Below are 18,601 nucleotides of genomic sequence, written 5' to 3'. Positions count from 1 at the left end.
ACAGGAAAAGAGGGAACTACTGCAGTGTTCCTCTTAGAACGAGATTCTAGAAGGCGAGAGGCTGATGGACAAGACACATCACCTAGGGGAACACACATGCGGGAGAGTCACGGCTATGGTCTGAAGGCGAAAAAGAATAGATGGTCCTACGTTTCTAGGAGAGAGGATCAGCGATGAAGTCTTTAATCCCCCAGTATCTGATGGGGGCACAAACAGAAGACAAAGCAGGAAATCTACACCACCTTTAAAATCATGGCTGTAGCTCTCTCTAAAGATCAAGTCGACTGTGTCACCCATAGCTTATATGATAGAGTTTGTAGTAGAAGCAGCAGCAAATGACATTATAGCAGAACACTGGTGTGATGTCATGGGAGCAGATGAACTCTGTATGTATATGAGCTGTTGGTACTGCTGAATGCTGAATAGGTGACCCAGGATGATTCATAGTAAGTACCAATGGCAACCGACACTGGGATGTGAGAGAAGACATGAAGTAGGATAATAGGCCATTTAAGACTGGTACCCCTAATAGGCCTAAAGAGGCCCAAAAGACCGACAATTTTTGCACATCCTAACCTGAAACACATGAAAGAGATGGCACTACCTCCACCCTCCTGGGTGGGGGAAATGTTCATCCCAAAGAAAGACTGGGCAGCATGAAGCATAAAATCTCCTGATCCCTCTCCCAAAACTTCCAAAGATGAATCACTGGAAGAATAGGAATGGGACAAGCTTTCAAAGGAAGAAGAAGCAACTGGAGGAGATCTAGACAAGGGAGATAACCCTTCCCAAGATGGCACCTTTAATTTCCTCTTGTGTTGCTGCTTCTTGGCAAATCTCCTTCATTGCTCAGGAAAGGGTTAGTCACGTTACAAGCATTTGATCGGCACCTACTACATTGAATGGAGATCGGTTTCAAAGGAAGCAAGGACATGTAATCAAGGGTAGATGCCTACATAGGGACATTCACTCTGAGGTTTACAGGAACTCTTAGTTGGGTTTTGGGACTGAAATATAAAATCCAAAACACATGCACACAAAAACAGACCAAAAATCACTGTACACAACAACACAGCTAAGAAAACATGGGCAAGGGAAAAAATCTGGCTTTAGGGAGGAGAGCGAAAGAGACATCCTCGGTCATAGGCAGTGAGAAGAAAACTAATACATACGTCACAAGGTTGAGGACTAGGTCATCGGCCGCTTCCTCCCTCATCTCCGTCACAGATGCCAAATGCCACCAATTCCTTGCATAAACAGTTCTTATTGTTTTGTTACCAGTTTCCAGCTAATGCCAGATGATTTATCCTGATGTTAGGACCCAGATTTGTTTTTCATATGAACAAACCTAGATCATATTAAATAACTATATTACTATGCTTCTTTACTAATTTCTCTTTAGGTTTATGTTTCATTAAGTTTTTTGTGTTGATTTCTCAACCAATAACATTTTATGAAGTGTATGCATCATAAAATTCCTATTAAATATTTATCACCTGCAAGCAAACTTGTCTAACATGCATTTAAATGCAATAATAATTTTGTAACCCCTTAGGTTAACTCTTCCATATGATTGCAATAAAGTTTAAATATTAACTTGATGAATGAAACCTGAAATGATCTGTGACTAAACGCTTTGCCACCTATACTAATTACACATGACACTAATAAGTGAAACGCTTTGCCATCTATACTAATTACGCATGATACTAATAAGTGAAGACATTATACGTCAGTGAGATTTAAAGTTTTTCTGTATTTTTAACACTACTTTAAAATATGTGGATTTATGACATTAAATTTCACTGCAAAACATTTATGACTTTTAAGTTTAGTATTACTTTTGTGGTGAAAAATTAAAAAAAAAAAAGTTTATTTCAGCACAAACCAATACTTTCAAAATAACCTATTTCTGTATATGGGAAAATCCCAGACAAACCATGTCTGAGGAAATGATAGTAAAAACAAAATTATTCTCATTCTGGGGAAAATTCTCGTTTCTTGAGTGTGTGTTGGCTGGTAAATGGCTAACAGTTTTTTCCCACTCCTTAGAGATAATGAAGGTTACCTTACTATCATTGAGTGATTTAATTAGGTTATAATTTTTCTTGTGTTCGAGCATACTGCATTATATTTTCAGTATGTGCTGAATTTTGTTACAAATACTATTTTTTCTTTATCTCGAGAGTGTTCTCACTCACCAACAGACCAGCTGTGAGTAGACAAGAAGTAACTAAATAAAACAAATGTAGTATATGTATACTTCGTCTGAATTCAGTTCCAGCACTTATCTCCTTTTCCCCTTTTTAATTTTTAAGCATGACAAATTTTCCAGTATTCATACGAGTGCTTCAAGGAAATTTTCAGTTTTTCCTTATTTCTGTTTTTTGGGGGGAGGGGGGAATTTTTTTTACCAATACTACTACTACAGTACTATCCAGTTGTGAATAGTCAGCATTTTTTTATTGCATTTTATTTTCTAGTAATAAGGATACATGTTTTTGTAGTACTATACACATAGTCTAGAGTAATGCTTAGTGGAGTGCAAATTCAAGAGGTTACCTTCCTTTTCAGTTCTTTGTGTGGTAGCTTTATCTGTCTTTGGCCAACTTTTCTTTGGTGTGCACAGTATTTCTTTAAGAGTAATGTTTTGTTTAAATCATATACAGTTTAATTCATTGGTTTAATAACCATATTATGAATTATTATCTGTTGTTTACAGTGTTACTGTTTCCTGTTTTATGTAGTCATAGAACTTAGTTTTTAAACGTTTACAGGTATAGTTAAACTAACATAATTTTAAGACTTGTATGGAAATAGCAACTTGTGTTCTTATGTAAGTTTTGTTTTGCTAGCAACAGGGCTGCAAGATTTTTTAAATTTTTACTAGTATAACACATACATAGTGCCATTGTTCTGCATGATTTTTTAGTGCATACTGTTTCTAATACTAACATATGCTTTGTGTCATTGTTATAAAATGTTTTAGATCAACTAGAAACTTGAGTATTTACTAGTCTATTAATCTTCATGACTATTTTCTATATTCCCATTTTGATACACAAATTTTATTACTTGTACCGGAGGCAACAAGGACTTTACGTTTGTTTTTAGATTTCAGTATCTTTAAGCCCAACCTATAACTTGCTAGTATCAGTACACTGAAGGACTATACTTATAGTATAGTGTATCTTTGTGAATTTGGTAACTTTTACCTCAAACTGAATTCTGCTGAAGAAGTTGCAACTTTTCACTCGGCACAAAAAGTGAGGTATTTTGCAAGAGGGCTCTGTGAAACCTTAGTGTATGGCACCAAACTATACCAGGGACAGCAGGAATACTATTTCTTTTCCTTTTTTAGGTTATGAGTTTCTGCTATCTACATGGACACACACACACACACAGCCTCTGCTGAAATTATTCAGTTTGAGCAGAACAAATTATTTTTTCACAAATATTTAAATATCAGAAGTGCTTCTGGCTTATGAGATGAACTAGTTCAGCTAGTAAATATTTCAGCAATATACTACTGCTGAGAAAAACATGAAGAAAATATAAAAAATAATTAATAACTTAAAGTGCCTTTCAACAAGTTTGTCAGAGCTAAAAATTACTTGGCTTGGAAGTACATTATGCTTGCTGAATAATTTACGTAGTGGTCAGAGTTAATCATCGGTTTATATTAATTTGAATTTACAACTTATAAATCCAGGTAACAATAACTTGACTAACAAGAAATATTGATCTAAGAAAGCTTACACCAATATTGACTTCTGGCTTAAATGTAAAATAATGATAAGAAAAATCAAGTTAAAAAGGATGAGAAGTGCTATCATCAAATTTATAGAATCATCAAATATGAAGTATGAGCACTAATCGCTAACAACATGCAAACTATTAAATAGTTTTTAGTTTGGTTAACAAATCCAAAATGTCCCACTTACTTCTAGGTGCCCCACAGTTTTCTTCATCAGAACGATCTAAGCACTGTGGAATTTGGTCACAACGATATTCTTGTGGTATACATGTTCCATCTACACATCTCCATTCACCAGGTCTACACCATTCTGCATGCAAATAATGTTTACTCACCTATGTTACTTAAAAAAGCCAACCTTGCAAATTGTAATTCATTTCAAAGTTAAGGAAATGTAAGACAGGGTTTTTCTTAAAAGAACCTTGTTACATTCTTTCATAATGTATGTACAAAGCCAATGGAGAAATTCAAATCTAAAAGTTGACTTCATCAGCAGATAATAAGGATGTCATAATGTGCCTAGATAAACATGTTAGGACATAACATCTCATCTTACCTGCACAGTCCTGCTCATCAGAGTAGTCTCTACAGTTATATTGATTATCACACCTTTGTTGTAAGGGTATACAAGACCCATCCCTACAACTCCATTCACCAGGTCCACAAACTACAACATAAGATTAGTGCATGCATTAAGTCATATGGAAAAATAGATAAAAGTTTAAGACAGCAGTAGTCCCAGAAAATTACAGTCAATAGTCATACTAGATGACTTTACAACTACAACAGACAGAACAGTATTGTCACAAATTACAGAAGATTCTTTTGAGAATTTAAACAATATCAAATGCAAATGATGTACATAATGATCTTTATATTCTGTAATACAGTGATAATTTATAAGTCGCCCTCTACTACAGATATGAGATAAATTCATGGAAATTTGCCATGGTTTTTGACATCATCTTATCTAAAGGTCGTCTTATACACGGAAATATACAGTACATGTTCTGTAACTGAAAATCAAACTCTAACTTTAGCTACTTAGTAGCACCTTGAAGCAAAACCATGTGCCCAATTCTGCATGTGAAGCTACAATGTTAAATCTTACCTGGACAGTTCTCCTCATCTGAGTAGTCTCTACAGTCATACTGACTATCACACCTTCCTTCTACAGGTATACAAGAGCCATCCCTACAACTCCATTCACCAGGTCTACATGCTATAACAAATGATTAATACATGCTTAAGTCAAATGCATTAATTTCATGCTTTGTTTCTGAAGCAGTCAAGTGAATTTAAACATTCCTCTTTAATCATTTACTTTTAAAAAAAAGTATAATATACAATTTATATTAAGTTGGCAAAATGTTAAATTTAATGAAAATAAATTTACAATGAAAATTTTTTAAGGTAATTTATTTCAAAGATGACCATAATTTCCTGTTTTTGTACAGTTTTCTTTAATTTCAAAAACATAACAAACAGAATTAACAGAGACTAATAAAACTTTTCAGTAGACAATTACCACTTAGTGGAACATATGAAGCTAAATACCGTATTATATCTATAATACTTTGTTCATGAGCTAAAATCACATCCATTTTTAGCTAGAAAATTAACAGAACTGTTAAGTCTTCTCTGTCTGGGTTGCCATTACCAAGAAACAAGGGACTGGGCTAATTTATTACTATGTATTTGAATAATTGGATAAAGGATAACAAAAAGAGCTAAAGTTAATGTCTCTGGTCTTTCATAGCAACCAAATTTGTTGCGGTGAGTTTTACTTTTGCAACACAGGGTTGTAAACTGTTTTGAAGGAAGGAGGAAAAGTTGATTACCAAATTCATGCAACACATACTGCACAAGGAGGTAATGCTATAAGCCAAAGTTAAAAATTATTATTAGCATGATACCATGTGCAAAATTGGCAAAAATGAGAATGCTGAAATATAATACTGTACAGGCTAATACTATAACGAAAGACTGGGAGAGGTATAAGTCAGTGCACCAGCCATCCAGCTGTCACAGTATGACTTACCAATAAGGTATTAAGATGGCAGTGCATCCAAAGATAGAAGGTCAAGGAAGATTTTAATTTTTGCATGGGCTGTCTGCAAAACTTGCTGCTTAATAAATATATATATGTGTGTATATATATATATTCAAGCTACAAATATCCTTTAATATCCAATTCGCCTACCTCGGAATTAATATATTTTCATACATGTTAACCAAAGGGGAATTTTTTAGTTGATAATTTTGTCCTTTTCATGGGTTCGAACCAGTGCCCAGTAGACAGAGGAGAAACCAGGACTTCAGTGACGTTGTCAACTCAGCAGAGGGGGTTGGATATCGATTCTAATTACAAATATCTGAGTTCAACATTGATTTGTAAGGTCAGAATCTGTATCAACTTATAATTATATAAACCTCAGTTGTTGAGGTTATAAAATTATAACGTCACTGAAATCCTGATTTCTCCTCTGTCCACTGGGAGCTGGTTCTTACCCACGAGAGGACAAAATTATTATCAACTGAAAAAATTCCCCTTTGGTTAACTTATATGAAAATATATTAATTCCGAGGTAGAGCGAATTGGATATTAAAGGACATTTGTAGCTTGATGCATTATATGATTCATAGTGATGCGATAAAAATTCATATATATATATATATATATATATATATATATATATATATATATATATATATTATATATATAGTATATACATATATATATAAGCATAACTGAATCACGAAAGTTTAGAACGTGATAAATCCATAAATAAAAGGTATAAGCCATGCAGGAAAAAATAAACAACAAAGTTCCTGCAAGATCTTTCGACTCGACGTCCTTTACTCAGCAGATAAACATATCTGCTGAGTAAAGGACATCGAGTCGAAAGATCTTGCAGTAACTACGTTGTTTATTTTTTTCCTTTGTGGCTTATACCTTATGTTAACTTATTATATATATATTATATATATATATATATATATATATATATATAATATATATATATATATATGCAGTGGCAGCTCATGGCTATCATTCATAGGGGTGTTGTTACATATATCTTTTTTATTCCTTGATATTAACTGCATAAACACACACACACACACACATAAACACACAGATTATACACATATGCAACTTTTTCGTGAATAAACAATGCAAAAACTTCACTTCTTTAAGTTTATTAATTGTCTGTTTTTCTTGGGCCATGACTGATTACTAATGGAGGACTGCCCTAATCAAATTTGAAACTGTAAACAAAACTGAAAAAGTAACAAAATATATTAAAATACTAAAACTCAAAACGGAGAGATTGACGGAAGGACTGACAGAAAATCAAGAGAATTTGAGGTTATATAAAAATATTAAGCTATGTAAACTAAGCATAGCATAATACAAATCATTAAACCACTAAAAGGAATAAAAACTCAAATACAAATATGTATATTAAGATACAAAACTGAGTATGACAATAAAATAATTTAAGATAGGCCTATATAAAAAAAAAGGACTAAAGAACACCTAGCTAAAACACAGACACATGCATACACAGACACATACACACATCACACACACACATACACACACACTCTCTCTCTCTCTCTCTCACACGCTAAAGAAGGCAGCAGAACCGCTGCCGAAACCTACTATTTTGAATTTTACTCATTGACATTAATAAGGTTAATATTTTTTTCCATTTGCTGTGGCTTGCCACTGAGTTTATTTTTCTGCATTACATTACATATCGTCACTAATTTGATAACTATCACTAATAGTACATATTGATTAACTTTGAAAAATTTCAAAGCACACCTTCCCCCTCCAACAGCTAGACTAACACTGGTCGAGAGGGCAGTGCTCCCCCTAACTTTATGTATGGGCTGTCTACCACATTGTCACCCTGCTAGCAAATTAGAACTGAGAGCACCAGGAGTTCCACATATTGTTTAAATTCATTTGATTTTTTTCTATTTACAAAAACAAGACATTGGTAATAATTTTTTAATGATTTTTTTATATTCTATATTTAATTTCTCATATTCATGTAAATATTCATAATTTTGTGCATAGATATGAAATCTAAGGGGATTATGCAGTTCCACAGTGCCTACTGACGAGCCGCCATTGTGTGTGTGTGTGTGTGTGTATACAATATATATATATGTATATGTGTATATATATATATATATATAGTATATATATATATATATATATATATATATATGATATATATATATATATATGTATAGATGTATATATATTTTTGTGTTTTGTGATAAATATATATATACAATATATATATGTATATGTGTGTATATATATATATATATATATATATATATATATATATATATATATATATATATATAATATATATATATATATATATAGTATATATATATATAAATATATATATATATATAGTATATATATCTATATATATATATATATATATATATATATATATATATATATATATATATATATATATATATATATATATAATATATATATATATATATATATATATATCTATATATATATATATATATATATATATATATATATATATATATATATATATATATATACACACACACACACACACACACACACACACACACAACACACATATATATATATATATATATATATATATATATATATATATATATATATATAATATATACACTCACAGTGGTACCTCAAGATACGAAAGGCTCAACTTACGAAAAATTCGGGATACGAAAGCAAATACGAAGAATTTTATGGCTCTACATACGAAAATTGTTCAAGATACGAAAGGCTGTTGCTGTAAAGTCCGAGATTCGCCTGGACCACCGATAACAATTTTAAGACTCGCGCGCCGCCAACTGAGTAGACTTGCCACCAGATCCTGCCCTCCTATTGGTCAGCATCTCTCCCATGATCCCATCATGCATCTACATAGCGGCGTGCTTTTTCGGCCACTTTGCGGCATCGTCGGTATCGTAAGCACGCGGAATTTGTTCGTTCTATACGATTTCGTTTTTTAATGTAAATTCGTTAGTGATTTTGTTGTAGTACTACTTTATCATGTTGTGTGAGAACTTTACTTCATACGTATACGTACTACATAACTTAATTACGTATAGTATATACGTAGTCATGGGTCCCAAGAAAGTTGAAGTTCACGGAAAGAAGAGGATGCTTTCTTTAGAGACGAAGAAGATCATTAAAAAATATGAAGCTGGTATGTGATTGAGTGTGATCGCCAAGGAATACGTTCAATCAGATGTTATGCTGAAAGCCCTGTGGAAGAGGGTTGATAAGGAATTTAGTTTAAAATTATAAAAACAATAACTACAAAAATTAGAACCCAGGCCAGTGAAAGTTTTCTTTCTAAAAACCGTATGTAGTATTAAAATGATCATCGTGTCTAAAAACCATTACATCTAGGAAAGGAAGTTTGTTTACCTTTTCATACTCAATCGTAAACTTAATATTCGTGTGCTTATTATTGGCATATTCGAGAAACTTATCAGCTGAACTTGACCTGGAATTTTTACAATACTGTTGCCTCAATGATATCATCCCGAGTTTTGTTAAAGTCAAAGTATATAAATCTTCTTTGTATCAAACCCCATTTTACCATGAAGCCACTAGAAAATTGTTAGATATGGAGATATCTGCTTGGCACAATTTCCATAATGAAAAACTTTACCTCCATCAGTACTTTATTGACAACTGCTTTCCATCCAGATTGTTTCACAAACATCTTTACAAATTTCTGAATAGTATTTTCCATCCAATATGTGAAATACCAACAGTACCTAAATTACTACTATATGCAAGCATCCCTCTCATTCATGATAAAAATTTCTATAGAGAATTACGGCAGATAATAGATAGTTTTTTACCAGCAATTGACCTAAAGCCAATACCTAGTAATCCAATGTCCATAAGATCATTTTTCAAATACAAAGAGACCCTTCACCCTCTGATGACCTCTGAAGTCATTTACCTATTTAATTGCCCCAGATGTAACCTGGGGAAATATGTCAGATCCACCCGCAGGTTGTTAAAAGTAAGATTGGATTATCATCGAGGCTTGAGTTATCAAAATGGTGTTAAATTATCAAATCCAGAATTCTCTTGCATACGTGAACATGCAAAAATATGTAAATTCGATGTCAGTTACAAGGATTTTAAAATCATAGGCTGAACTCCTAACGACCAACAACTGGCAATTTTGGAATCGCTTTTTATTAAACAGCTTGTCCCTCAACTAAATACTCAGACCACCTCAACGCCTCTATACCTCTCATGAGTTTAAGTCGAAGCTGATCCTGGCCCGAACTGTCACTCGGTCTGTGCCCTCAGCACCATTTGGTAAACTCTCTTCCTTTTTATTGTACTGATGATTTTGTATGTGTATGTAAAAACTTTTTATTCTTTCATTTTATTCCGAGTCTGTTTTTTTAATGTATGTTTCTTTTATTATATAGCTTTGAAAATGGGACTAAACGTCTTGAAACGTCGCAGCTAAATAAAGTACTTTGAAAGGAATGAAGAATTGTCCTTCCCCTTCACACCAAATTGCTGTTTACTGGATTGATAGAGCCCACCCTCAACTTTGCTATATATATATATATATATATATATATATATATATATATATATATATATATATATATATATATATATACACAGTGGTGTTCCCCCGTATTCGAGGGGGATGTGTACTAGACATCCCCGTGAATAGTTAAAACCCGCGAATAGTTCAAACCACCACTAAAAATGCTTTATAACTGCCTATCTTGAAAGTTCAGATACCAAATATATACCTTTAATAACAACCTACTTCAAATATACCTAAAATTACTAACCTATTACTGCATTAATCTTTATGGTTATATTATTAATATCATTTCAAAGTCATCTTAAACATTTTACCATTAAAAATATATACCTACAGCAAATAAGAGAGAGAGAGAAAGAGAAGAGAGAGAGAGAGAAGAGAGACGAGAGAGAGAGAGAGAGAGAGAGAGAGAGCGAGAGACCAATGAATGGCAACATCATATATCTGACCATTAAGAGTGAAATTATGAATTATTTCTGAGACAGAGAGAATAATAATGGAGAGAGAGAGAGAGAGAGAGAGAGAGAGAGAGAGAGAGAGAGAGAGAGAGAGAGAGAATAACTCCTAGACTCCGACTCCTTCCTCCCCTCCACCAATTCGTATATCAAACTCATTTACTCCCCCGCCCACCTTCCTCCAAGTGGATAAAAAGACTGGGAATCGCCCACCTTTTTTAGTTTAATCTTATTAAATATTTTGAAAATTAGTTATTAAGGTGAAATAATTTATTTATACTACAAAACAAATAAAATATACGAACAGTAAGAGAGAGAGAGAGAGAGAGAGAGAGAGAGAGAGAGAGAATGTTATTGTTACTGTTTAATCTTGTTAAACTTAATATTATTTGTAAACTAGTAATGTATATTATTATTTTACCATAAAATGTAGTAATGTCCTTAAAGATATATTTATACATACACTTCCAGCCCAAACAGAGGGCGAAAGTTACCACTAGGACATATTAGTATCTTGTGTGGCAAGAGAGAGAGAGAGAGAGAGAGAGAGAGAGAGAGAGAGAGAGAGAGAGAGAGAGGGTTATCCTTATTTAAAAGAGTGAAGTGGATAGATTATTGTACTTCTTTAAAATACTATCACATATGAATTTTGAATATAGTTATATTACTATTATTATTATTATGCAAAAATATTAATAAACATACACATGTACCATAGAAATTCTCTCATCTCAGTAAAAGAGAGAGAGAGAGAGAGAGAGAGAGAGAGAGAGAGAGAGAGAGAGAGAGAGAGAGAGAGAGAGAGAGAGAGAGAGAGAGAGAGAGAGAGAGTTTACATTATCCTGAGATATGGCAACACAGTTGTTGGACCCCAGCCAACTCGGCTTGCTACTGGAGTTCAAAGAGAAAGATGCGGGGTAAAGTGCATTTTCTTTCATTCTTACGTAATTCTTTTAATTTATATACTAAAATCTTGCTAATTCACTTTAGTATTTTCTTTAATGAATTTATATTATTGCTGTTTACATTAATATTGATATTTGAAAATTAGTAAATCATCATCCAAAAAACATACATCTCTGTAAGAGAGAGAGAGAGAGAGAGAGAGAGAGAGAGAGAGAGAGAGAGAGAGAGAGAGAGAGAGAGAGATGGAAAGATTATCGTAGTATTTGTAAAATACTTTCACATATGATTTTTGTAATTCAGTTATTATTATTATTATTATTATTATTATTATTATTATTATTATTATCATAAGAAAATATTAATAAACATATACATACGTGTACCAAAAAATCTCTCATCTCAGTAGAGAGAGAGAGAGAGAGAGAGAGAAGAGAGAGGGAGAGAGAGAGAGAGACGAGAGAGAGAGAGAGAGAGGACCTGGAGTTCGAAAGAAAGATGCGTGAAGACTGGGATTTCCTTCATTCTTACATAATTTTTCAAATTTATAAACTAAAATCTTACTAATTCACTGTAGTATTTTCTTTATTGAAGTGATTGCTCTTTACATTAATATTAATATTTGAAAATTAGTAAATCATTTATCATACAAAAAGCATATATCTCTGTAAGAGAGAGAGAATTATTAGTTATTATGTGATATCATTTAATCTTATTAAACTTACTAATACAGTATTGATCAATATTAATACTTTAAAATTAGTAAATCATTTTTGTATCATTAAAATGCATTTATGCATGAAAATAACATCAAAATACACTAATTAGTGATTATTTATCATCGGAAAATCCCGTGAATAAGCGAGTCCGCGAATCCGGAGAACGCGAATACGGGGGCCCACTGTGTGTGTGTATATATATATATATATATATATATATATATATATATATATATATATATATATATATATATATATATATATGGGGATACAATCCACAATGAAGTAAATTCCTCTTGTAGTTTAAAATATATATACTTGTATAGGATTAAAGCTTTCGACCATCAACTGTGGTCTTGTTCACTAAAGACACTTTAGTGAACAAGACCACAGTTGATGGTCGAAAGCTTTAATCCTATACAAGTAATATATATTTTAAACTACAAGAGGAATTTACTTCATTGTGGATTGTATCCCCATTTACTTATAGGTACGACATAGTACCTGGCTTCTGCATATATATATATATATATATATATATACGTATATATATATATATATATATATATATATATATATATACTATATATATATATATATATATATATATATATATATATATATATATATATATATATATATATACATATACACACACACACACACATATATATATATATATATATATATATATATATATATATATATATATATATATTTATATATATAATTTGCTTTGGTTTAAAATTCAACATGGGATTTCTAACATGAAGACTCACGACAAAGCTTTGAGTTCTTTCAAGGAGGAAACCGAGGAATTGCAACTGATTAGAATTCCTTTCCTTGATGTTGATGTGCCAAGTTCACTCAGTGAGGAATCTGAAATCCATTTGCTGCCTCTCAATAACTGGGACCCTCTTGGGTATCAAGGAGATACAGGACCTTTATGATGTAGTGGTGTTGGTGGGGGAGGATGAGGATGATTTACAAACCTCCTCACAATTTTTTAACAGGCTGGCTAACATATGAAGTTTTGACATCACAAGGATATAAGAGAGAAAATGTTGTTTTATTAGTCTTTATGTTTAAGCAAAACAGGAAAAATAAAATGATACTCATCACCCATAAATCTAACCAACAGTACTGGATGATATGTATAAAACAACTTACTTTTTGTGAAGAGTATTTATATATTTTAGTAACATTTTAGTATAAATATGGGAACATAAGGTAAAAAATTGCTTTTAGCATCATGTTTTCAGTTGAAAGTGTTACGGTTGTTGTTCATAAGTAAATTTAGTGTTTACAGACAGTCTCCTGGTTACAGCGGGGTTCCGTTCCCAGCTGGGCACTGTAACCAAAAATCGCCTTAACCCAAATAATCATAATTATAATGGGAATAAATAGCAACAACAATGTAAGTCTGGGTTACAGTGCTGTAAAGCAAGTTAACAGCGCCATGAGGCAACCCCTCAAGTCCAGAATGACTTAACCCGAACCTAACATAACCCGGGGACTGCCTATACTATTTTGTGGTATATTGAGAAATATGATGAGGAAGGGTATGAAAATGCCCATGAACAACCATAGTTTTTTTATATGCAAATGACTTGAAAACAAATACGTACTGTATTCACACCTGATAAGTGGGGAAAAAAGTGAGGAGCAGTAGTCATTAGTATCCTTATAGAGGACAGGCTCACACCTTAGCTCTCATCTCATGTCAACTACTTTTCTTAGAATCAATACATTTGACATATTTCTTTTGAAATAAATTGATCTAGTTCATTTATTCATGAGCTGATGTTCATATCCTTACATTAACTTTATCTTATAAAACTGAACTAAAAATTGTTTCTTTCCAGTATATTATTGGAATTATAATTAACTCTTTTTCCCTTTGTTCAATTGACTGAATATATTTGTTTTTATGCACGAATGAAAATTGAACTTTTTTACCTGTGCAGACATCATATATTTACCCTACATGCCCTTTGTTCTCTTTGCAATGATTTTCATGTTTGATCAAATCCAATGTAGATCATGTAAAAACATTTTATATTGGTCAGACTGGAAAATCATAGCAAAGAGAATAAGAAAGGATAAAAAATGTATAAAATATGCACAGGAGAATAGTGCAATTTTCATTCATGTTAATGAAATCAACCATTTAATCAAATGAAGAGGGGGAAAATGAAGTTTATTCCAATAAGTAATATACTGGAAAGAAACATTACCAAATACAGTTTCAAGACAAAAGACTTTTGTAAAAATATAGCTATCAGATGAGGGATATGTAAACTTGATACAGGAAATAAAAAAATATATTTAAAAAATACCGATTTCAAGGAAAATAGGTAACATATGAGATGAAGATAATAAAAAGGTGCATGTTAACATAGTTTTGGACCTCATACACTAATGAATTTATTGCTCCTCCAACTTTATTCCAACTGATCAGGTGTGAATATTTTTTTTCCAACAGTTTTTCCATTTGTACTGTCACTCTACCATACATATAGTAAATTTCTATCACAATGTATCAGTGGAGTATAAATGGACAGAAGACAGAAAGGCTTTCGAGCATGCCTAACAGCGAATACCTACAAGATTATGATTCACATTCCTTGACTGATGTAGCAACAGTGGTAGAGGTGAAAGGAAAGATCCATCAAAGATTCCCATTTCCTTTTGTCAGAGAAAGTGCTTGGGTTTAAAGAATTACAAGTTATAAGAAAAAAATCATTGTTAAAACCTGCTTTTTTTATAGAGTTGCCATTAATCCTCTCCAGAGGACCATGTAACAAAATCTGACAGGTAGCAATGACCTAACTCCTGAGAAATGAATTCCGATTACCCTGATAAAAAATAGCAAAGTTATGTAAAGGATCTCATCTTTTCCATGAGGGTTCAACAATCAATAACAGGGGGTACAGAGCCTGTGTTAACTATATATGACAATGATTCTTAAGGACCTCTTAGATAACTAAACTTCCTTGAAAAATTCAAGCAGCTGATTGAGATTGAGCCCTGCTCATCAGTTTTTTATTTGAGGTTGAGGAGAAATTTTTGTACAAGAGGTAAAAGGACACAGCTCTCACTTCTGTAGTCAGCATGTCCTCCTCACTGGAACTTGTCATAAGCTGGATTACTAAGAAGCTCACCGTTTCCCACACAACTCCCTTGAGGAGTCAGGTGGGAACGGGTGACAATATTCCCCTATACCCTATCAGAAGGCTGAGCATGAAGAGATAGAAAGAGAGTGTGATCACAAAACAAGGAATGATTCCTTCTCTTTTGTCCAATGGAGCAAGTGTGAGAGTGATGTTTATGCAATGATCAATGCCTATAAATCTTCTGTCATGGCTAAGCTCCCTGAATTGAAAAGACCACGCAGACTTCCTAAGAGAGCTAGATTTACTCTTCATTCTCTTGTACCCACTAGGCCATTGTTAAGAGCAAGAAGATGACAATGAACATGACAATGACTAAGAAAGAGAAGAAAAGGAGGAGCATTACCATTTCCTTTTATCACCAAGCACACTCACAGTCTAATGATCAGAACTTGTAAGGAAAACTACTAAAAAGGTGCAGACAGTCCCAGGTTATCAGTGTGGGTTCCGTTCTAGGTGGTGTGCTGATAAGTGAAAACTGTCATTAACTGAAACTTGACGATTTATGGTGTTTATGGCATCAATATCCGGTTAATGGTGCTGATAGCCGGTTAATGGCACCTATGTGGTATGTTATAGCACCAAAACTATTATCTGAGTCTTATGGAGCTGATAAACGGACCTCAGTGCATTATGGCGCAATAAATCACCAATTTTATGGCACTACACAAGCGTCATCATAACGGATCGTCATTAACCAAGTCCACTGATAACCAGGGACCTCCTAAGCTTATTTGGAGAAAGATTTCCACACAGAACATCAAGTAACTGGTCACACTGCCTAGTAACTGTAGGCATTGGATGAGCCAAGGACTGATGCAATCATTTTGGAGTTGTTCTTCCTCTTTATGAGTTAACCTCTATAGGTATTACTTTCCTTTACAAGTTCTGACCATTAAATAGCAAAGTGTGCTTTGTGATGAAAAGAAATGGTAATATTCCTCCTTGTCTTTCATTAACAGGAACTACTGAGAGAAGCAGAGAAGGGTAGGTTTCTTGGAGCATTCAGTTTGAGCCAAATTTTCTTATTATAATTAAAAGACAACAAATCATCTCCATTATCAGACAAAGAATAGTAAACTTTCTTTGGTGGGGAGAGTCAATTCTTGATTTGCAAGATGCACTTCTGAATGATGGTGGGGGAATTGAAGGTGGCAGAGAAAAAGAGCCTAGAGAATCCACCAATTTCATCAGTGGGGTAAAACTCCCCAATTAAGAAGGTGAACACATTTGACCAACCTTTTCCTCCTACAAAACCTTCCCCATTGAGAGGAATCCCAATTTATTCCTCACATGGGGTAATTTGGCGCAGACTTTATCTCAACAACAAAAACAATACTTTTGTGAATCTACAGAAGAAAAAGACATGAAGTGGCCACAAGGCTATCCCAGACTCTCACATCTATCTTGCTCTTGTTTATTCTACATGAGATAAAAACTAGCAACAAGAAATAAAAGAAAACAAAATATAAATTAATCAAGCAAAAAAGAAAAAGAAACAAAAGAATGTAAACTCAGTTACCCTAATTCAGCCGAGTTAAAGCACAAGTGGCTAACACAATATAGTTAAAAGATCGAATGGTGGTTTACATGCTGGGCACCTTCCTGGATCCCAAGCCATCTCACTAGTACCACCATATGACTAACCTTCCAACTACATTCATTCATCTTTTCTGCTATATGTGAAAGCTAATTCTCCACTTGAAAGATGTGGTTTTAATCCCTGTTTCAACATACTTCTAGGCCTCCCATAGTTCTCATACGAAAATTTTAAGCACTGTGGAAATTTACCACACTGTATTCTTGTGATATACATGTTCCATCTAAATATCTCCACTCATTAGGTCTCCAACCTTTTAGATTGAAAAGAGTTATCCATCCAAGTTATTTTACTCGATTTCTTTTATACAATAAATTAATTTAATTATGTCGTAATACTGGTCTAGAAAACATTAAACTTATTAATGACAGTTCAGGCCCCTCCAAAATAAACTTGAAAATAAATTTTCTCCAATACTTGTTGTGCAGAACCAGGCATAAAGCACATACAGTATAAGTATAGTACTTTACCCAATTCTGTGCGCAAGTGTATGTGTGTGTGTGTGTGTGTGTGCACATGTGTGCCTTCAGCCATATGGAATATGAAACATAAGATCACAAAAATTTCAAGACTATTTTCTACTTATTTGTCGTTATGTAAAAGAATTAATAATTTTTAAATGAAAAATGAAAATATCAATAATTTCAGAGAAGTGATAGCTTCTTAAAATTTCTTGAATACTCTAATTCTGTAGTGCTAAAATACATTACTATCTTAAGGCCTGCCAATTCACATACTTGGGAAGTCCTTCAGTCTGCATCTCAACAGTATAGGGGGACTATTATATGTACAGTATATAGTACATATTTTACACACTTATGCTTATGTAGATATGTATCTTAATATAATGTATATTAAATATGTGTAAGCATGAACTAGTAACCAGAGAGTTGAAGAAGTGACAATATGTGAATATGATTAAAAAGGTAAGTAAGACATAATCAGTCAAAACTATTAAGAGCGTTATTATGTTAGGTTTAGGGTATGTAAGACAATTCTGACCCTTACCTGAGCAGTTATCCTCATCTGAATAGTCTCTACAGTCATACTGCCTATCACACCTTCCTTGTGCTGGTATACAAGACCCATCACTACACCTCCATTCATCAGGTCCACAAGCTATGACAGAAGGTTATTGCATGCAATATGTTAGCTGTTTAATCTTAGTATCCTACTGAGCCAATCCACTGACTTTTACCAATCAAAATTCCTATCTGATGACTTAATAAAGTGAATGCACTATGAGTATAAACTACTTATAACTCGATTTCTGAAAATCTTAATGAATGAACTTAACTCCTGTTCTTTTTCAATGGTATTTTAACAATCTTTTCAGAAATACTGACAGAGTAC

General features: G+C 33.1%; 1 protein-coding gene across 1 annotated transcript in view; it reads right to left on the bottom strand.

The window, feature by feature from the left end:
* Positions 1-18,601, bottom strand: part of LOC135219776 (basement membrane-specific heparan sulfate proteoglycan core protein-like) — a gene marked incomplete in the record, with an annotated part of 1,285,796 nt that overhangs the window by 785,452 nt on the left and 481,743 nt on the right. The window contains 4 exon segments of the mRNA XM_064256828.1: positions 3,945-4,067; positions 4,314-4,424; positions 4,869-4,979; positions 18,257-18,367. Coding sequence (XP_064112898.1) covers positions 3,945-4,067; positions 4,314-4,424; positions 4,869-4,979; positions 18,257-18,367 — 456 coding nt within the window.

The sequence above is a fragment of the Macrobrachium nipponense genome, chromosome 1 (assembly GCF_015104395.2).
Source record: "Macrobrachium nipponense isolate FS-2020 chromosome 1, ASM1510439v2, whole genome shotgun sequence".
NCBI lineage: Eukaryota > Metazoa > Arthropoda > Malacostraca > Decapoda > Palaemonidae > Macrobrachium > Macrobrachium nipponense.
The sequence above is the reverse complement of the archived record's forward strand: the minus strand, read 5'-3'. Positions and strand labels throughout refer to the sequence as shown.